Source organism: Oryzias latipes, chromosome 5 (assembly GCF_053564925.1).
Source record: "Oryzias latipes strain Hd-rR chromosome 5, Olatipes_Hd-rR_3.1".
In the NCBI taxonomy this organism is placed as follows: Eukaryota; Metazoa; Chordata; class Actinopteri; order Beloniformes; family Adrianichthyidae; genus Oryzias; species Oryzias latipes.
The window spans coordinates 24,395,472-24,418,150 of NC_136241.1; the positions used below are offsets into that span (position 1 = coordinate 24,395,472).

The 22,679-nt window shown below is 44.3% G+C and overlaps 1 protein-coding gene across 1 annotated transcript; it reads right to left on the reverse strand.

Annotated features, from left to right (window-relative positions):
* Positions 1-1,058: 1,058 nt before the first annotated feature.
* On the reverse strand, positions 1,059-20,669 carry rybpb (RING1 and YY1 binding protein b). The gene is made up of 5 exons (XM_023955091.2): positions 20,463-20,669; positions 19,728-19,853; positions 5,244-5,549; positions 5,065-5,163; positions 1,059-3,678 (listed from the first exon to the last, which is right to left on the reverse strand). Exons 1-5 carry the CDS (start codon positions 20,486-20,488, stop codon positions 3,429-3,431), a joined length of 807 nt encoding a protein of 268 aa, XP_023810859.1. The 5' UTR covers positions 20,489-20,669; the 3' UTR covers positions 1,059-3,428.
* Positions 20,670-22,679: the final 2,010 nt, after the last annotated feature.

Below are 22,679 nucleotides of genomic sequence, written 5' to 3' on the forward strand. Positions count from 1 at the left end.
CTAGATGTGATCTGCAGTGTCGTCAACCTCATGAGGAGAACTCTTAGCGTTGTGCACTCAAAAGGAAACACAATGTGATTCATGAGATTCAAGCGACTTTTCCAAACTACAGAGGAGTTACAGAAGGGAAACGCTGCTGATTTGTCCTCACTGTGATGCCCGTTTTCCTCAAATTCATTTGGTTTGAAAGAATTAAAAATAAAGCATAAATTTAAGAAGTTTATACCTGAGTCGTGGAACTAAAGCTTTTTTTTTGGTGTGTGTGTGTGGGGGGGGGGGGGGGGGGGGGGGCACATTACCAGAATGTCTCATCTGTAATCTGATAGATTTTTCCATCTTTCCTTGGCTTCTTTATGCACAATAATACATATAATACAATATAAGTTTGGGCATCTGGGGTACCCAAACTTTCAATCCATCCCACTGAATACCAGAGGGAAAAAAAAGATGTCAAAAGATGTCCATCAAAAACTACAATTCCCAGAGCCCCACCCCCGCCACATTTACTGAAATGCCCCAAATGTTCTCCGTAGATACTAAAAGGAGTTCAGCCGAATTCAAGGGTTGAAGGATATTCAGGTTAACCCTTGTGCTATCCTAGGCACTTTACCATTGGGAGTTGGGTCATCTAGACCCACCAGACAGTGATCTGAACCTTTTTTCTTCAATGATTTGTGATCTTCACTGGTGTCCATGGATTACATGAAATCTTTCCACCTTTATCCACCTTTGTCATGGTAGAGAGAACACGTCAATGTAAGGATGGGGTCATCTGGACCCCATAGGATAAAACAATGGTTAGGGTGCATTTATATTTTAATGCTTACACAAACATTCAGGTGTATGGTAGATTTGCACACACAAGAACAAACATGCAAAAATGTTTGCATCAAATTTCTGGGGTTTTTTGTAAGAAAACCTTAGAAATAATTTAAATATCATCGGTTTGCATTTGCTATCCTCATTTTTGTTTTGTTTTTCCTTTTGTTACAAGAGTTTCATCTGTTGCAGCAAAAAAAAAAAAAAAACAGAACACGAAGGACACCAGACAGCCAGAAAAAAGTACAACTTTGACAGTTTTATTTGTGAAAAACTACAAGCAAAATTCATAAATAGACATTTCTATTTGAAGCGGAGGGGGCCGGGCCAAAAAAAAAATAAAAATAAAAATATCGAGTTAGCCATTGAGCGCATTAAGTCGTGCACATGCCAAAAACATGTATTGATCAACACCGTTTTAAGCGAGACAGGGAGCTGTGACCTGCAGAAAACGCAGCATACATTTCCACAACAAAAACAATGACACCTTTTTGAAAAAAAAAAAAGGTAAAAACAGGATAAAACAAAGAATGGAGTTTTTGTCTTCTACATATTTTTGCCATTTTCTTTTTTCTAAAACCGAGCAATAACTTCAAAAGCATTATACAACACATTGTTATAGGAAGAAATGAGTCTGTATAATACACTTAATTGGAAGTTCACGTTAAAGATTATACAGAAAGTAAACAAGCATTTCTATATTTGGACCTCTGACAAACAAAGCTAAAGTATGTAACCATCTTTACACAGTAAATTAAGGTTACTGGTCGCACACAAGAACAGAACTGCTTGCGCGGGAAGGAAACGGGTGGGGTGGGGTGGGGGGGACAAAGTCTTCAGCTCTGACGCCATTGTTTATAGTGTTTGCTTTTGCAGTTTTAATTTTTTTTAAAAACTCTATGTACATCGGTTCATATGGTCAGCAAATGGCCAATAATTGAAGAAAGAATGCTCCGTGGGAGTGGGGAGCGTGCTGACGGGTAAGGCAGGTGAGAAGATGGCTCGTGAGGCCCAGTTCAGAGCAGGTTTGTCTTCTCGGGAAGAAAAAAAAACAAAGTCTTTGTGTCCCGACTTGTATGTCTGAACGCAGTGAAGTGCATCGATCCGCGTTCGCTCGAAACGCTAAGAATAAAAATGTGACATGAAATGTCGGGTTTAACGTGATTATTGTGTGTGAAACAGCAAAGGTAGCACCCCCCCCAACAGGGGTATGCCCCTAGATGGGGTGCTTCCACAACCAGGATGCGCTTCTGACTGGGGTTAGGCCACCCCAACTGGGGTGTTTCCTTAAATCGGGGTGAACCACCCAACCAGGGTACGTTCTTCACCCCCAAACCCCCACCCCACTACCTTTACCATGTGTGAAGTTTGCAGTTTTTCTCAATTTAGAGATGAGCGGACAATAAAAGACCATTTCCATGGATTATATTAGTCTTTATTTAAACTGTTATTCATCTCACACATTAGATAATTGCATTTCAAATTGTTACTCATCTGTCTATGCATCGCGTCAATATGAAATTCCTTTGGTCCTTCAATAAATAAAACTAAGATATCATATACACATTTATTCTTTGTACAGTTTCATACAGTTTAAAGGACACCAGCTTGGTCTAACATGGGCTAAAGTGAATTCAGACTCTTGAACCTCGCCGCTATAAAAAAAACAACAACAAACAGAACAGAGGATTCTGGGAGGAACTGCAGCGAGTTTAGCCTTCAACCACAGGAGTCGGACACAAAAACGGCTCTGCCCGCTCTCCGCCTTTGTTCGTTTTTGTGTTTGGGTGTAAAAACAGTCACAGCTGGCGTTTGGTTTCACCAACAAGAACTGCGTCCTTCAGGGGGAAACGGAACGAAAACGCACGAGCAAAAGTCTGCTGAAGGAAGGCTTCAGCCCTCAAACCATCCACAGCTTTTAGTGTTTCACACGTCGGCCCGTCTGAACAGTTCGGGGGCAGAAGATCTGTGGGGGGGCTGAAGGGACGGACGGGCAGGGGGGATGGGGGGGGGGGCACGGAGGAGGGCCCACAGTCATGGAGGGCAGGAGAATGTGTCAGATGGAGTGAACGGGCAGTCTCAAATCTGCCAAACCGCTTCACAGTGTGTCTAGCACCAGTGTGTGTGTGTGTGTGTGGTGTGTGTACTTAAAAAAACACTGAGGGGGGGGGGGGGGGTCAGTGAGCAGAGCTGGATCATAGAAATAAATAAAGTCCTCTGTTTCTCAGACAATGCTGGATTTTCTTTTTTTCTTTTTTCTGTGCCCAAAGCAGAACGGTTTACAAAAAAACAAACCAACAAAAGTCGCCTCACGTCCACAAACAAATAGAAAACAATACGTACTAGAGTCTGGATGCTACTGCTGGGGGGGGGCGGGGGCGGGGCCAAAACTCCTCAGTGAAGGGCGTTGGATTCCTGAAAGGTGAACTGGTCCTCTCAGCACCTGGTGGGGGTGGAGGTGGGGGGTGGGGTGGGGTGGAATGGTTGTTGGGAATGGAGGGCAGCGATGGGGACCGCCCCCCCCCTCCTTCTCCTCTCCTGTGGGATCCACTTTGTCCATAAACTTGAGGGGCTGGGGGGAGGGGGGCTGGTCAGCGAGAGCGGCCCCTCTAGAAGGACTCGTCGTGTCCCACAGACAGGTCCCCTTTGGGGGTGGAGGCGCGCGACGAGCCCTTGTCCACGCTCTCCGAGCCCGAGCTCTGGTGCTGCTGCTCCGAGCCGGCGCTGGACGTGATGGTGGACGAGGACGTGGACGAGGAGCGCGTCTTCTCCTTAAAGTCCGTTATGATCACCGTCACGTTGCCGACGGTGATGGCCAGCTGTTGCGCCGTACTCCGGTCGATGTTCTTCAGCTTGGGCCTGGTGGGTGTGGGATGGGGGTGGGGGGTGGCAGGACAGGACACAGTGAGAGCCTGAATTGGAGGCCAAAATACTTACTGTGTTTGCTCAGAGATCCACGATGGAGAAGTGGAGAACAAAACTCTGCAGCAGCATCACTCTATGATCATTAAGAACACCGTTAAAAACTCTGTGTTCAACACAAGCAGGAAAACAAACCGGCCTGTCCCGTCTGACTCAACGGGAGCCACCCTGTTTCATTTCAACGTTTTTCTCCTTTTGATTGTTTGCAAAGTTTTTATTTTTACCTTTACAGCGAAAAGAGGCAGATTTGAAATCTAAACTTTACAAGATTTCAACTTCTTCAGAAGCTATTCGTTTGTTTGTTTGTTTGTTTTTTACTTAAAAAAAACAAACGACAGACTCCTTGAGAGCTTTGCTTCTTCCTCTGCTTTCGTCTTCAGGATTCCACACTTCATCTTTGTGTCACACGCTCACTTCACGGTGAAAATCAGACGGAGGAAGAGAAGAAAACACCGGCATTTAAACCAGAGATCCTCGATGCGTCAATAGTGATCGATCACAAAGGATGTGTGGGTAGATAAATCAAAAAGAAATGCATGTGTGCATATAAATACATAAGCACATTTCTTTTAAAGTGCCGTCAGCCAATCATCATAGTCATTGTTAAGTATGTCACTTGACTGACATGCAGAACGGCCATTCAAGAACCCGCTGAGGCATGCTCCACTAGCAGGTATGGCGCTCAGAAAGGTGCCAGACTTGGCAGCGTTCAGAAGAAAGTCATTTGGGGCAGAAAAAAACCACCGCATTTGGAGAGTTTTCTTTTTCTGCTGCTGCAAATGTCTGGTTGTCTTTTCCAAGGACCCTAACAGGAAATCTCAGGGCTGAAGAGCTTCATCTAAGAGAACTTTGTTCTTGTGGCTCTGCATGCCAGAACAAATGTCTTGTTCTGACAGACCATGAACCCGTCAAAGTTCTGCTCCAAACTGCTTCTCTTCATCACTTAGAAATTCTGCTGGATTCCTATATAAAGATGCTTTAATGTTTACTTTTCTAAACTGAGGATTTAATTTGCTTCAACAGATGCAAACATTTGAAAGTAAAAGTTCGCTTTTTCAATACACGAAAAGGAGAATCAAAAGAAATCAGACATTGAAAAAGTCACTTTTCCTACCTGAAAAAGCAGAAACAGAATCATCCACATGAACAGAGAATGATAGACAGTCTGCACGTGCTCTAAATTTTGAGAGTTTCTACCGTTTCTCATCTTCTCATTGGCGCACACACACACATCAGGCAGACAGTTCAGAAACAAACGTCAACCGCTCTACGTCACACATACACACACACACACGCTGCGTGTCGTCAGAGTGTGTTGCCCACCTGGAAATGTGAGAGTTCTTGTTGGTCTTGGTTGCTGATTTCCCAGACTGTATGCTCTGTTTGTCGCTGGGGGGGCTCTGATGGCTGTCTGATTTGGGTCTGGGGACGGCGTTGGAGAGGGAGACAGGTGAGGATGTCAGCAGCAGACAGCTATGGACGGTCCTGGCAGAGAAACTCACCTGATCTTTTTACTGCTGGGCTTCTTGGGGAGCGCCGGACTGATGTCTTTCTCTCTGTCGGGTTTGTCTTTGAGGGGGGGCTCCTTGTCACCTTTGTCCTTCTCGGGGGTGTCTCCCTCTGGTTTGACGCTCTCGGGGCGCTCCAAACCCGGGCGTCCTTCGCCACAGGCCTGCTCTCCTTCCCCGTCCAGCCGCTCCTTGTCTGGCCGTTCGCTCCTCTCTCTGCGGTCCTTCTTGGCTGGGGGGGGCATCGTGTACTGCTGAGCCACCTGCTGGGCCACCAGCTGGGAGTTTATCCTGGGTTTCCTGAGGAAAAGAAACAAAACGCAGACATGGAGTAGTCCATCAAAAGACTCGGGGGGGGGCTAGCACAGCAGAGATGACTGCTGTGCTAGTTCTGACTTAAGGCCCGTACACACCGGGACGAATATTCGCCAGGCGTTATTCGCCAGCGTTTTTCGCCACGTTTCTTGTGTTCACACCCAGGCAATTTTCGCTGACGATGAGCCGAGCGGACATGCAATTTCATTCCCTGACATTAAATGGCGCTTAATGTAAACAGAAATACTCCTGTACACAAGGTGGCGCTGCGCAACTTTACGCTTCTTAAAGTCGCTTTTCCCTCAGAAGAAGAGAGCAAGTATTTACGCGCTTGTCAGAATCAAACAAAGAAAACATGAATATTTCAAGCACCAGTTGCTCCAACTGGTGCTTGGTTCGGGGATATTTTAGAATGTCCGTCATTATTTCTTCGCGGCTGTGTAGACGCTACTCGGCGTCCATCTTCTTCGCTGGTATGTGTGCTCAGTAAGGCAGTTTTGTGTTTGAGCGCCCCCAAGTTGTGTTTTACTGTAACTTCAGAGGCTCCAGACACGTGTGCAAAAGCGCCATTCTCATTGGTCGAATAGATTTCGACGCGACGCGTCAAAAAAAAAAAAAACGAACCCGAGGCGTTTTTTTTTTTGACGCTTTGACGCGTGGCGTTTTTTCGCGTCGGTGTGCACACTCTCATTGGTGCCCTTTGTTTAGTCACTAAGCGTTAAACGTCGGCGAAAATTGCGCGCAAAATTCGTCCCGGTGTGTACGGGCCTTAAGATAGCGAGGGGGGAGGGGGGTTCCAAAGGTGAGCTGCTGCTCGGCCGGGCGCATCAGTTTTAAGGGATAATCTCATTAAGTGACGGCTGTAATAAAACAAATGCACCAGATCACAGGGGGAAACATTTGCAGCCGCTCTAATCTGATTACTTTAGGGCTGGACACATTCGACACACACACACACACACACACACACAGAGCCAGCAGACAGAGTGCAATCTGACAACACATTCTAATCCCTAACAAAGCAACTACTTTGAACAGTAGAGTCTGTGCATCATCGTTCATGCAAACATCCATCACCACTGAAGGTTATGGTCCATAGCAACCACAGCTGTTTTCATGACATACATGGTCAGCCACTTTTGAGTCCTAACCTTAAGATTTTTTCTCATCTTTCTTTAGCAAACATTCCTTAATTTAGAAAAGAGTCTGACACCCAAGTGAAACGTTGACTCCACACAACTGGGATTAAGGTCGTTGTCAATAATAACATTTTGCGTGTGTTGTAGAAATGGAAGCTGTGATGCTTTTATAATTATGGACATTCATTTTGCAAAAATGACCAAAAGTTCAACATTCAGGAGTTGAATTATTTGGGCATTAATAATAAAAAATAACGATCAATTTGCCCAGGTCATTTGAAGGGCTGTTTTGGCAGGAAGTGATGCGGCATTCTTAAAGGTTCTGATTAATCCATGAGGGCTTCAGGGCAACAAGTAGAAAATCTGAAAATCTCAGAGACTTGAGGAGTGAAAGCAACACTGCATGAGCGTCTGCAGAAAGCACAGATTTCAGAGAGCGGTTTCCAGAAAGCTGCTCGAGTGGTTAACCACAGCATTTCAATCACAGTCAGAGCTCAGCTCCTCTCTCTCAAAGGGCTTTTCTCTATAACCTGTGAACCATAACAGAGTGAGGTGGGCTCTTAATGTTGGAAGGGTGATGACCTCTAATAATCTTTAGTTAATGTTCTTTGGCCTGTTTACTAACCAATTCAATTGAAATTGTAAATTGAATTTAAAGTCAAATGTCTGGGAAAGCTATTTTCCCTTTTAGTAGCTTTGATTGTTGTAAATGTGAACACAATCAAAGCAGTTTGCCGTTTTCCACCTCCTCATCAAAAATCCGCACAGCAGCAACACTGCACTTGTCGGAACAAACTAAGGCTTGTTTTTAAGGATTTGCTCTAAGATATTTTAGTTTGAAAATTTGGTTTTTAAACTTGTGTGCCAGTATTTCTCAGACAAACATGCCTGGAAAGAAGCGAATTCATCACCCACTGCACAGAATGTGGCAAAGTTCTAATAAAATAACGCTAAAACAGAGAGGATCATGGTCAATGGCGTGTCCTTGTGGCGCTACTACCTTCAGTGACGGCCAAAGCACTTTCCAGTAGGGATATAATTTTTTCCAGACGATATTTCCCCTGCAACTGTGGCCGATACCGATACTAAAGTATCTACAGTAACAAAATTTAGATTTCCTTTTTGTTTCTTCTCTTAGAGATTCTGACATTTTCTTATACTGGACAATCTCATTGTACCTGAACTTTTTAACATACAGCAAAGCATCTCATAGGAACGAGTATAACATTAAAACGTTCGTATAAATATATCTGATGCCTTCAGACCATTAATTGAATATTGGACATAACTGTAAACCATAAGCTCCCCATTGCCAGGGATCTATTAGGATCAACATGTATCTTTATCAAAAATTACATTTACCTGAAAACAGTCAAGTACTGACTATGACTGTAAACAAAAGCCTCTCAATCTTCTTTCACTTTCGGCTTTTCCCATCAGAGCGAAACAACCTCTCTTTCGAGGATGAGTCGCATGGTAAACTTGGCAATGTTTTACGCCGGATGCCCTTCCTGACGCAATATTATCCGGGCTTGGGACCGGCACAGAAGCAGAGAAGGGAATAGGGAGCAGCCCGGATTCGAACCCTGGTTTCACGGACGGAAGGCGCCGCAAACCAGCACGAGCTAAACCGGCTCCACCTGTTAGGAACACGTATACATGTCAAAAATAAAGTGTTGCTGAAAACAGTCAGAAGAATATCAGTAGATTTTTTTTTTAATCAGACCAATACCGATAAACTCAAATAATGCAAACATCGGCTGATTCCATTCCTACTTTACAATCAAAGTCCCATTCACTCATGCACACACACATCCACACACTGATGGAGGCTCCAGTGTTAACATTCTTTCAACTATCGTAACTATTCAACCGTTTACGCAATTCATTCTGAAGAGGAGAAAAGCAGCTTTGCAGTGGTGAACCAACGTAAATCAGCTGATTCAGAGGCAGAGAGAAGCAGATTTGCATATTGATTTTGTGCAAAATCTGCTTTTCTCAGCGACAGAATTTAGCCGACTTGTGTTGATCGCCTAAACGGTTGTCGGTCACAGAGCGTGTGTCATTTAGGTGTTGCTGGTGACATCTCTGATGTTAAAGGGTTAACTCTCCTATGTCAGAGATTATCTGTCCTGTTATGTTTGGACTACATTTTGGCGCACAGTCTCCTATAAAACATTTTTTTTAAAAACAGCTCAGAACATGGTCAAAGTTCAAGAACCTCATGGGAAATCATCAAATCTTTTGGGTGGGGTTGATTAGAAATCCCACTGAAGCTGGTTTAATCGTCCAGGTCAGGAGGAAGAAATATAACTTTATTGACCGGCTAAACACACGGAGTCCGACAACGCAGCAGGGGGAATGACGGACAGATGGACTGAACAGCCACGCATCTCCTCTGCAGAGCGCAGAGGCTGAGATTTGTGTCAGCAGAATCCAGGTCAGCGCCTGCAGCTCAGCTCTGGGTCGCCGCCAGTCAGCTGCCAACGGGACGACGCCGCTGCTTGCTGCTCATAAACATCAGCTTTCCTCATGAAACAACAACAACATTTAGCTTATGCTTCCAGAAAAAGCTCAAGTTCCAGTTCAGAGTAATCAGATTACAGGGTAGGGTAACCTCCCTCTAAAGAAGGGGCGCAGGAAATGCCACCTGAGGGGGGGCACAATTACCTCCAGAGAGCAATTGCAGAAATCCCTTCAACCTCCCACAGCTGCCAAAATATGAAACAGTGCCAGTAAATCCTTCGCACAACAAAGCATCGTGATTAACAATCATCCAACCTGCGTCGCCCTTTAACCCCCCCCGTCTTCTGACAAGCGAGGAGGGGCGGGCCCGCCTCCACAGGAAGCCCTGAAATAACCGTGATCGCGGTTCCAGCCCGTCATTCTGCCGCGGCGCCCGGAGCACCTCCCCCGGCTGAAGCCCGTCTGGCGAGCTGCAGCGTTTCAGGGAATTCCCTCCGCAGGGATCGAAGCTGCCAGCGCGGAGAGACGGATTGATGAAGAGAGTGAAGGAGCGAGGGAGAGCGGGATTTAAAGAGACGAAGCAAAGCCCTCATCAACACGGCTCTTTTATTTGAAGTGCTGCGCGGAGGACAAGCAATTATTTCCCGTCGGGCTGCTGAGTGAAGAGCATGCGGCGGCGGGAAACAGACGTGACAGAAGGAGCCGTGTTAAACATCGCCTCCTTTCAGGCGGGCTTTGGAAACCACCGCACAAAGGGCAGAAACCGCTCCAAACCATTTCCTACGTCCAGAACCGGACCACACTGTGGAATCAAAGCCTTCCTGGCAGCCGATGATCCACAGGCGTTCATCCGTGCCAACAGTTATCTCATGCCCCCCACCCCCCACCCCACACACACACTAACCACCAGCATGGAGGATGCTGCTCTGTTTAATAACTGGAGAACTAGTTTAGTCATCTTCTCTTTTAGCTGAAGGCTGGACGACTGACTCCTCATTTCTTCAATTACAGTCATTTCGAAAAACCACTCTTCCAGATGTTCACCACTTTGCTTCCGACTGTTTGCTTAAGCAATGTGTCAACAACGAGAACATATTTTCAACTATTAGAAGATTAAAAACAACAAAACAAAAATCACTGACAGCACATCAGTGTCTGTAATGACTTTTAAACCAGCAGAAAATATTAAAAAGCAGATAAACATCTGAAGACTGACTTTAGATTAAACAAACACGTTAGAACCAGTTGAAGTCACACTCCAGTGAGAATGGTGTTTGTCATGTTCTTGTAGCATTTTTTCTCAAAGGATATTAATTGAATTTCTAAATATTTATTTAGTCAAATCCTTGTGATTCAGGAGCAAACAAAACAAAACTACAGTCAGGAGACCACAAACTCTGCTTCACTCTGATGCATCCTTGGGATGAAAAGATCCATAGACGTCTTTGTTTTGCTCGTCTGAGCTAGTATCAGAACTGTATGGCTGGATAACTCCGCTGTTGCCATTTTTGTTGCACTTGGGGTTGTGAGCGGCTGTAAGCCAGCGGGAGAGAGTGTAAAGAGAGGGATGATGGGAAAGTAGGAGAGGCTTACTCCCATCTTGCCCACCATACAGATTAGAATTTCAGTTTAAAATCCTGAAAATAATAAATTCAGCTTTTATATTGTTAGCTCAAACGATAAGTGTAGACAAAATCGACTGTTGGTGGAACTATTTATGCTGCAATGAAAAGCTTTTGCTTTCTGGATACATTTCAGAGAAAGCGTCTGCATTCATAGTCTGTACTGACGGTGCAGAACTGAGAGACCAAGACTCATTTATTCAGCAGAAAAACTGGGAAAATGACAAAGCTGAGTAGAGCCGTGCAACACAGAAGTGTTGAAAGAGGTGACAGCAGCAATACTGCCCCCCCAGCCATGCATGAGTAAGATATGTGGTGGAGGAGGGGGGGGGGGGGGTTGTCAACTGAGGGCCGCTTCTGAAGAGCTGCCTCGGGGCTATAAGCGCTTTTCAATCACCGCCGCCGGCCACAGGCATTAAGCACTCGTCCCTTCCACAGCCCGTCCCAGTAGGATTTTGAGGGCTTAATATTCCGGTCACATCTCCTCAGACATCCCATTTAATTAATAAATACAGTTGAACAAAAAAAAAAAAAGACTAGCAGTGTGTTCATTGGTTCTACTAATTACTTCAGATAACAACATCAATTTAAAGCCCCAACCTCACAAAACATACAAACATACAGCTGTATCCATGGTAACACAGAAGGTTCAAACTAGGGCTGCACCATGTGAGGAAAACTCACAACATGCGATAATGGTGATTGATATTGTGATAACAATATAATTTGCGTTATATAAACAAAGAGCAAAACAAACAAAAACATCATTTCCATTTAATTGCAACAGTTTTAAGATTATAGTTCAAACCCTATTGAGCACCAACAAAAGTTGGTGTTTAGGTTTGTCCCATCAAGACAAGAAAAATGGAAAAAAACTTAACTGCTTCCATTGCTCTTTGATTAGCAATCATTGTAGACACAGAGCTTCAGCTGATACTACTATGTGGTAAACCTGTGGTTAGGAAAAAGAAAAGCAATAACAATAAAAAAAAAAAGATCCCTGATAACTTTAAAATATTTTTATGATCAACAAATCTCTAATGAGGATGAAGAAAGCACAAACTTGGAGATTTTCTTTTATATATAAAAAAATAATTTCTGCAAATATCTATTCGTTTCCGACATAATAAGCTTTGGTTGCTATGGAGAATTATCTTGATGAATGTAGCTTTTTACATAAAAATAATTACAGCAGTTATGGTTTACAATTAGAATGAAAAGGTAAAAAGAAGGTAAATCAATGCAACTAGCTTTGTGGAGATGAAACAAAATAACATATATATATAAAAAAGAAAAACTAGACCGTCTACTATTTACTTCTTTCTTAAGGTGTGAAGTATTAGCTTAGATGTTTAGACAGAGCGTCAGGCAGTGTGACTGCATTTAATCCTTTTGCTTTGATCGAGCAGATCATTTATCAGTATAAACATTTGTAAGAGTCGAAACCAAAAAACCCAAAGTCTCCATCAAAAGGATCAAATGTATGAAGTGATCTAAAAAAAGGTTTTAAAGAACCGACCTGTCAGAAAAGTTCTGCAAAGACCTTTGAATAGTAAACAAGCTGCGTCTGGAAGAAATGAAGCTAGAAAACAACACGTGCACTGATGAACTGCAGGCAGGAAGCAAGAGACTGAACCAAAGTCAGAGCTTTGTTTGACTGAAGGACATGTTTGATCAAATAAGAAGATTCCTAGTACTTGTTAACTAGATTTCTAAATGGGGGAGGGGGCTCCATTTTCTTGTAATAATTGGAAGACCTCTCACTTTAGCAGAGGAACATGTTCAAAAGTTTCCAACACACTTCTATTTAAAAAAAAAAGCCCTATAACCCATCTCAAACTGCTTTTCTTTGAAGTTCAGTTAACCTGAAAGTGTGTAAACTGTGAGACGACTGTGTGTGTGGGGGTGAGGGGGGATAACATCTATGAAACAAAACAGTGACTACTTCGAAACAAGACACTGCGTCCGTCTCGGTATGCATCGACTGTACAGTCAGTGTGACGTCACCCAGAAACAACAACCTGCTTCCAGCTCCAACCAATACGCCAGTTCCAAGCCTGCTTCAATATTGAAAGCAATAAAACAAAATTATTTAGGAGAAAAGTGTTCTTTTAGATGTGATTAATACATTAAAAAATACAGATGAAATAAAGATGAACCATATTTACTGAACTTTTTTAGTAATGAAGGGCTAAAAAAAGAGGATTGGCCTTTTTTTAGCTTCTTTACGTTCATATAAATCTAACATTTCTGCAGTTTATTGTCATATTTGAACGAAGAATAAATGTTTTTAAATGTGAACTGGAGCTTACCGATTCTCTTTCATTGCAGTCAAAAATTATTTAGTTCGTGGACTTTACAGTAGCTTTTAACTCATAACGGGGCTCAAAGAAAGAATAGATTTTACATATTTAAACTAAAAAATAGATTATTTGATACATTCCAGAGATGCTCATTAAATCCATAAGGGAGGTAATGACAGCTTTTATCACATGGGTTATAAAAAGAAAACTGAAGGGAATTCTGCGTTCATGAAAGTCAACCAGATAAAGAAAAGGTTAGTAGAGTCAATCTGAGTGGTATAAATGATGAGGGGTCGGTAGAATGAGAACCGAACTGTGATATACACCGATGTAAACAGATTCTGGGAGAAATGATCTGTGTTGGAAAAATATATTCAACCGTTTTTTGTTTTTGTTGTTGTTGTTTTTTTATTTCTACCTCCCTCTCTGACAAACGCCATCATGATCGACCCTTCAGGCTGCCGGCTGCCTGAAGGAGACGGCTGACGGCCCATGCAAAGACGCATTTAAACTTGCTCCATCAGCAGCACCGTCACATCGCTCAGCATCACTTAGAAGCCGTCCATACTTCATCCTCACAAAAAAGAAAAAAAGCCCACATAATCCATCTTTCTTCTGTTATCTGTCAGATAAATCAACCTCCAGCTCTTCACTGCTGTCCTGTCATTTCCTGCTGGTTTGCCTCACCGCGCTCTCCTCAGGACCACAAATAACTAAACAACATCTTTTCCAGAGGGGGGGCTCCACACACTTTACAATAGCAGGAAGATTAACATACATGATGTGGAAAACCTGACACCTCCAGGTCAAATATACAGGCTCTGCTTTGGATTTTGGACTCAAGCATAAAACAAAAAAAAGTGTTAAAAAAAATAAAAAGAACGACGAGCTGAAGCGGAGTCTCTCACCCTCGTGGGGTAATATTGCTCTCTGCTTTCACCCCCAGAGATGCCTGCCTGAATGAGCACCCCCCCCCCCCCCCCCCCCTACAAGTGTCCAGATGCTCCACTCCCTTGTGTTTTTCATTGTTCGTTCTCTTTTCACACTCGTCTGATTGGCCTTTTTATATCTCCCCCCTCGAACAAAAAGAAAAAGAGAATCCCCAATTCAACATTTCCGTTTGGTTCCAACGCCAAGTTGGCCATTGTATTTAATCACACACACAAACACGCACACACGGGCTGCCAAATCCCATGAAGTAATTAAGAACTTATAAATCCACCAATTAGCATGTAAAGATTAGGGCTACCCACATGTACTGCGGACTCCAGTGCAGATGCCGATAATGCTGGATAAGCACAAGCAGTTTCCTCTGGGCGGGGGGGGGGGGGGGGGGGGGGGGGCAGATGTCTGCACAGAGGGTGGGCGAGCAATCGCAGATATAAACTGAACGCGAGCATGTCCCCCCTCTTATGTAATTCCATTATCCCTGACAATTTGCCTTAATGTGACAGTGGTAGAATCCGCGGATTATAATGACTCCATTCCATCACTGTACGAGGCGGACACACGCACGCCGCAACCGTTTATCTAATAACTCCACCACCTCACACACACACACACACACACACACACACACACAACTTCAACATAGTGTGTGGTCTGAATAAAAACCACAGTTTTGTGTCACAGACTCAGTCGGGTTCAGCTTGTTTTTGTGTTTCTCAGGTAGAGAAAGCTGTCCCCAGCATGTCTGAGCAGTTATTTATCAGCTATTGTATCAAAGCAATTGTTGATCTGTTTGTAGAGTTTTTTTATCCTTTGTATCATAATGCTTGCTATTGTGTTAATTGGTTTTCCAATGTTTGCTCTATTTTATCAGGAGAACAGGATTAAGGAGACTGCTGCTTCTAAGACAGAGTTGTTGATTTATTATTTATATTCCTATTATCCCATGTGACATGTAGTCACATTAACCATACGCGTGTGGATCCCAGCAACCATGCCACTTTGACCTCACCATACGTGGAGTGCCAGTATACGTGCTTTTTAGTTGGTTGACCATCCACCACTAAATAAAGAACAGTTTGTGGACGAACAGAAAACAAGTCTTACAGAGCTTTTATATTTTCCATTACGGTCTGTCAAGTAAAGCACGATATTGTTTGGTTAATGCAGTGCTTTTCCACCATTGACTGAGGTACAATGCAAATGCCGTAATCACTGTTGAGAAACCTCAGTATATTAAGCGATCGCACAAAATTTGCAGAGCACGAGTCCACCGGATCACCTCTGTACGGTTCGCTTGATCAAAAGACAATCACAAGTGCCAAAAGAATCTGACTAAGGCTGCATGATATGAGGAAAACTTGCCATATTAGTAATCACGGACCTGAAACAGAACACCACCGGGGGGGGTGGTTCTGTGTTGAGTTTGCATGTTCTCCCCGTGCATGCGTGGGTTTTCTCCCCGGGGGACATGCTTCATAGGTTAATTGGTTACTCTAAAAAAAAATTGTCCCTAGATGAGAGTGTGAGTGTGCATGGGTGTGTGATTTATGGGGGACATTTATGGGGGACATCCTGGACAGACTGGCGGCCTGTCCAGGATGTCCCCAGCCTTTGCTCATGAGTGGCTGGGATAGGCTTCTGCAGCCCCGTGACCCTGAAAGGGATCAAGACGATGAATGAAAGAATAAATCATTTCCATTTCACTGCAACTGTTTTATTTAAATAAAGTTCAACATATATTATACTGCAGGTTATCTGAATTGCAGACAGGTAAGAGCTTGTGTGTCCAAAAAACACACTAAAGAACAATTATCTACCTTTCTAAAACTAATATGGACAACAATTTAGAACAATGTAGGTAGTTTGCGTTTGTGCCTTCTGTCTATGCATGTGTGTAAACAATTAAGGTAACCATAGATCTAGATTTGCACACAGTCTTTTGCTACACCTATATTGCACAAGCTGATATTGCAATGTCAATAAATTTTTCGATTTATTGTCCTGGCCTAAATCTGACTATGGGGTCAAAAGTCACTATGGTATCCAAAATTCTGATCAGAATCCACCATGAAGCCCAATAGGTTGAAGATGTTGCTTCAGGCTCTCCTCTACCTTCACTTGCCTGCAACGCAAAGAGGATCACTATGATCCCTCTCATCGTTCGTTGGTGTTTATGTAAATAAAACAAAGAATCTAACACGTGGTTCCATTCCTGTATTATTTTTTTTATGAGTTTTTTTTATTCCATCTTTGTATGTAGGTTAGAGTGTCATCACTGAAAATCTCCTTCTGGTGTCCATCGCCTCGGTTTCCTCTGATCTTTGTTTGATAGGTGTTTAACAGATGTGCCAATAAAGGAAACACATTTGTATTTTTGATGGCCCCCCCTTTAGGAATGCCAAAGCAACTCCATAAAGAAAGAATTACCCCTATTTCATTCATCCTGCTAGTCACATCTTAGGTTTTCAAAACCTGAGAGCGTCTCCGTCTGTGACAGGTACAGAGGCTTCAGGTGATTTTCCCACCGCATCCCTCCACAGGTGATGGATTGATTTGACTTGTGTTCACTCACTGCCGCCTCACTAATTGAAGACAGCCGCCTGCAACCCTGCAGAGGCTTAAAAGAAGAAGTGTTTGTGACTTTTAATGCCTTCAACAGACTGATGAAACCACCATTTGAGTTGAGCTTTGCTCTGATTGGGTCTTGCATTATATCATCGGATGATTTGGACCCTGACCGGCGGTGTTCCTGTAAAAATCTAAAAAGACGATTCAACAGACAACAGCACGGCAGTCAAAGACGGAGGCACCTCCAGACTTCCTGTGATCTCCACCATCAATCAACTTTAGCGTTCTTCTAACGATTTCTGCCAGAATGCCCCTCCAGGCGGCCAGAGGTGCATACCAAACACCGCCACAAAGACGACGCTCGTGCAGCAGCGGTTTGCCACATTTCCAGCTCCGTATCAGGAGCAGTAAAACACGATGCAACAAAAGAAAGCTAGAGACTGCTGGGATTCCTGCTGCTGTCGGGGAGGTGGAGGCTCCACTCGGCCTGCTTCGGGATCGAGTTTCCTTCACGAGCTGGACTGGGTCAACAGGTGCATTGGGGAGAGCGGGGGCCTCTCCATGCATGCTGATGCCCCAGCCAGAGGTTGGGCTCTTGTTAACACACATTCTTGCCTTCATTAGTAAAATGTCGGAGCTGTTTGGAAAGCAGCGGGGGTCCTGATTTCACTACAATTCAGAAAACCAGTTTGGCTTTTCTTGCTAATAACTAATAAGCTAATAACTTTTGTTGTTTTCGAAGACAGTTTGTCTTCTTTTTTCATGAAGTGACATCATACTAAGGACTAAACAAAAAACAAGTTGCACATGACAGAGAGAGACAAATAGCAAAGAACAATTCCTTGTATGAAAACAGCAGAATGACTCATTTGCGGACGCATTATTCCGACACACGAGCACATCATGTTCAGAACATCTATAAACTTTAAAGTCTGATTGATTTGAACACAACAGGCTGCTGCTGCAGAAACATCTAAAGCTTTGATGACTATTCTTACCAAACAGGCAGATTCTGGTTTTCTTTATGCCTTAGTCACAACTGCCCCACATGGGTTGATATGGGATGTCTCTGGGCAAAAAATGGGCAAACCTGTACGGGACTGTGGATTGTAGACCACCGTTGAACCGGTAGGTCAAAAATGTTCATGCATATGTTTTTACTACGGGAATACTGAGGGAGGGCATCAGTCTGTAGCAAACACTTGAAGTAGGTAAGACCCATGCACACTGCACAATTGTCATTTGTTCAACCCTGCGCACTGTGCTAGGGGCATGTTAGTGCTGTTCATGTCATACGTGTGCACTCCTTGTGCGTCCATTGCACTCTGTGCTTGCAGCTTGACTGTTAGAAATGAGGAAATTAGACAGAGTGTAGTTTTTGTGGACATTCTGCGGGCACTTCGCTTTCACGTGCACAAACCATGCATGCAGCATTTGCACATGGTCAGTTAGGAGCCAGTGTGCGCATTTTACCAACGACTGGAGGATGGCTATAAGGACGGTGTGCAACAGCATCACCTGTATTTCATAAGTGCGTGTATCTTACATTATCCTTACAGATAATTCACGATACAATTGAAAGTTCCATTTTCATGACATCCCTTAAGGTGGCCGTGCATAAGATGTAGCCGCTCGTGTCTGTGACCCCCTACAGACCCGGACATCCCAAAAACTCACAGCACCGACACAGGTCAACCCCTTTACAGATGCATGAGACAAAGGCATTAAGCTGCTGCGTTGGTGGTAAAACTCCTCATTTTTCTTCTCAGTTTCAGTGTAAATTAACTTAACTTTATGATGGGTTAACATAATGGCTCGGTATAAAGCTATTCTTGTGTTGACCCGTAGCTTTAGGCATCTTTTACAGCATTTTCCTAATTCAGTTTTGACATTCCTGCCATGATTGATTCATTTAACACCAAAGGATGTCAACAAAAATAATTTACTTTCTCCAACTTCTCTTTTGGATAAAAAAAAGGGACAAAAGAAAAGGCAACAAGCAAGCATTGTTTCCACCTGTTGCACCATCTTTCCTGTAACACATAAAAGCAAATTCAGCAGGATGCAGAAGGAAAGGCAAGAAAACCTGATGCTTTTTCTCCTAACGCGTCCAATAAAAGCACATGGAAAGTCTGACATCAACCAATCAGGACGAAGCACTCATTCATAAAGGCACATTCAAAGAAAAGCTGCAGATAAAAGCGGCGACACCAACATGATCACACAGCCTTAAGTGCGAATCTTTGAGCTGGAAAACATCAAACGACGACAGAAGAGACGACTAATTAGTTCTCATTAGAACAAGAGGCGGCCCCGCAACCACACCAGAGCATTAATCAAAGGTTAACCATTCAGATCAAACGCCAAATGTGCGACAAATACTCCAGTCGTGTCATGTGTGCTCCGTTAACCAAAAAACACAGGTGACTGCTGCCAGACGGAGAATGGAGGCAGCGTGGGTTTGACACGCTTCCTGCTCTCACGTCGTCAGCTAAGGTCTTAAGCTCCACGCTGCTGGGAAAATCATCACAAAGGGGGGGTGAAAGGCAAATAAGATTGAACTCAGTCTTGTTTTTTGGTTTAACCCAAACCCTACCATGCTGGTGGTGAAACCACAAATCGTCAACAAAGTCACAGATGAGTCATGTGTCTCTCTAGCAGCTGATGAGATGAGCCGCCTTGTCACCGATTCCCAAAAATGAATGAGTGGGTGGATGTCAGTGTACATACATCCAACCTGAGAGGGGATCCCCAAACGAAGGGTTGATTCCCCATAATGCAACATGCCCGGCACCATCTGAACTCAGAACAGTTTCAGCATCAGTGAGGGACCAACGCTATGATCTATAGATGCTACAGGTGGGAGGGTCTCCGGCCATCCACAATATCAATCAGCCCCAGCATCCTTGGCTGGAGACGCCCACGTGCCTGTTTGCACGCGCGGTTCAATCAACAAGTCGCCCCCCTGTCGGGCTACGTAGACAAACGGGCTGTCCATCAAACTTCCTCGAATTGCGATGCATGGCTGCAGCCGGAGCCGATCCAAAAGGAGGAGGAGGAGGATGAGGAAGAGGAGGAGATGGGGGGGGGGGGGGGGGGGGATAGAGGAGTTACCTTGTGGATGTGCCCTTCCTCACATCGCAGATGCTGCACTTGAACGCCTCGGCGGTGTTCCTGAACGTGCACACGCTGCAGTCCCAGTACCCGTCGTCCACTGTCTGTTTGGCTTGTCTTTTTGGCCTTAAGGACGAAAAAAGACACAAACGTTAAGGTCAACTCCTAACATATCTCGCGGACGGATGAGGAGGAGGAAGGAGGGGGGTTAAAAAGGACGCGGCGCGAACGGAACACGCCGCGCGACACAACACAAAGCGTGGCGCCGTTGTCACGAACGGACTGTCTGTTCCGAGTCCCGGGAAGTGGACGAACGTCCCCGAGAGCGCGAGACTATCCACACCGTCCGACCGTATCGCCAGCTAGGCTAGCAGACAAGCGGGCGGGCAAAGCCAAAGGCAGGCAGGCAGGGGAGCGCTGCTGAAAAATGCTGGCATCGAGGCTCAGAAGGTGGACTGACGAAACCGATCCCAAACCGAGCCCATTTCGACATTGACCCTCCAAAAGGCTCCGTCGAGGCGGGGGAGCGTTACGGGGAGAACCAGGCGTCTCCTTGGAAAAAAATCTCTTTGTCTGTGAAGTGACGGGCAGGCTCGTAGGGAGCGAGAAGCCGCCATAGTGACTGCACGGTTCTAGCTAGCTGTGGCGGAACACGGGAGAGGGGAGAGACGGGTCCAAACGTCGAACCCCCGGTGGCCGAGACCGGCCTAAACCGTCAGCGGAGGTCCGCATTACCTGGTAGGGCTTTTCTTGTCGCCCATGGTGAAGGATAATCCTCGAAAATGAGAAGAAAAGGGGGCCTCCTGCAAGTGTCGGTGTGTAGGATCCAGACAGAGCCGCCGCTGCTGAAGCTGCTGGGCACAGCGACTGACTGCGCTCAGGCACGTGACCGCCGGCTGGCCAATCAGCGGACGGACAGGTTTAAAAGTCTGGATGGATCTTAGTGTCTGTCTTAATGAACAACTACAGGTATTTGACAGCTCGCGCTTCAGTGGCGTCTGCGGGGCGGGGCGGGGCGGGGTGGGGGGTCTCCTTTGGATTACTTTAAACCTGGATCCCCCCCCGAAATTATTGCATTTCTCATATTACGGATCTGTTGGATTTGGTGGTGAGGGTATAATAATTACAAAATCATACTTTGGCTGAACCAGTTCCTACACAAAGCACAAGTTGTTGTATCACCTAAAATGTATTTATTTATTTAGAATTTTATGTATTTAACTATTTTTTTTATTTTAGCCTTTGCCCCTGAATGTTGACAGATATCACCCACTTAACCCTCATAGTCCAGAGGCCTCTCAATGTATTGAACCCTACACCTACGAATGCCCCTCCAAATGCCCCCACAACTGGAGAGGGAGAAGCAGTAGAAGTGGTGGGGGAAGAATTCGGATTCAGCTTAAGACTTGTGTTTAGTTCAAATCAGTCAAACCATGTCTGCTTTCTCTCTTTTATTTTTGTTGTATACTTGTAACAGTGCACAGATAACAAATGGCTTAATAAAATGCTCCTGAGCAGAAGCCAGTTGTTTCAATTGTGGTATATTACCAAGATGAAAAACAGATTTTAAATTTAAAACTTACATAAACTCAGATTTGTGACCAGATATTTCTTACCTGACTTGTTCTTGCTTCCCAATGCTGTAGATTTGAAGCAACTCGCATTTGTGCCTATAGATTTTGGGACTTAGACTTTCCTATTAAGACGTTATTAAGCCTAAATCAGCTTGGACTTGGTCAAATCTAACAATTTATCTTTTACAGAATTTTTGTCAAATTCCTGATGTTTTTTTTACCCACTAACTGCATAAGAGAACTGAACTGAGTGAATGTGATGTTGCCCATTGTAAACACTCGACTTCGGGATCCAACCAAATGAAGCAGTAATTGCCATGGCAACCACTATCGCCAAGTGAGCTTGTTGGAAGTCCACACCCCTTCCACTTGAAAGTGGGCTACTTGAAGCATCAAACCTTTTGAACATTGGATGCGAGACCACCTACTTGGATTGAGGCATCTGATTGGTCAGTCTAAAACTTGAATTACTTGGACTACAGAAAAAAAATCATGAAAAAAAGTTAGGACTTACAAGAACATGTTTTTAAAAAAGTTATCAGACCAAGAAGGGTTATTCTGACAAATAGAATGACTGAGTAATAGCTGTTTAATTCTCAATAGAAGTATTTGGGATTTTGGCTTCTTGGAGCCAGCAGGTACTTCCTGTTTGGAATGCAAGGAGGGGAGGGGTCACTCAGTCCAGTTATGATTTACAGTTTACGGTTTTTCCACAACATGCGATGTGATCCCAATCTTCTAAACCCGTTTGTGTCCCGTTACCCTGCCAGAGCCTACCCCAGACACTTGTGGGTGAAGGCAGGGGGCATCCTGGACGGGTTGCCAGTCTGTCGCAGGCCCAAAATCACACAATTAAGAGAACCAAAACAAAGCAACGAGTAGAGAAACCTGTGAAGCCGTAGACAGGCAAGACTTGTTTAAAGGTCAAAAACTCCAACACTGAAGTCCAGAGCTGGAGAAGACCGTCTTCCTAATGGTTTAACCATTGTGCTATCCTATGGGGTCCAGATGACCCCACCCTTACATTGACGTGTTCTCCCTACCATGACAAAGGTGCATAAAGGTGGAAAGATTTCATGTAATCCATGGACACCAATGAAGATCACAAATCATTGAAGAAAAAAGGTTTAGCGCACCGTCTAGTGGGTCTAGATGACCCAACTCCCAATGTTAAAGTGCCTAGGATGGCACAAGGGTTACAAGCACACACTTTCAGTATGAAACTAGAAGTGAACAATAAAAAAAAAAAAAGAAAAAAGAGTCACATGGTTTCTACCAAACAAGTTTTTCAGTGTTACAAGGAACACAGCGTCCTTGTTGGACTTTTCCCAAGCAATTCCCTCAGATTGCCCTCATATGTTTGTGGACACCAACAGGT

Coding starts and splice junctions, on each gene's coding strand:
- rybpb (XM_023955091.2), bottom strand. CDS start 20,488: ATGGGCGACAAGAAAAGCCCTACCAG. Junction 5,164..5,243: donor CCCAGCAGTAAAAAGATCAG/GTGAGTTTCTCT, acceptor CGCCGTCCCCAG/ACCCAAATCAGACAGCCATC. Junction 3,679..5,064: donor AAGAACTCTCACATTTCCAG/GTGGGCAACACA, acceptor CACACCCACCAG/GCCCAAGCTGAAGAACATCG.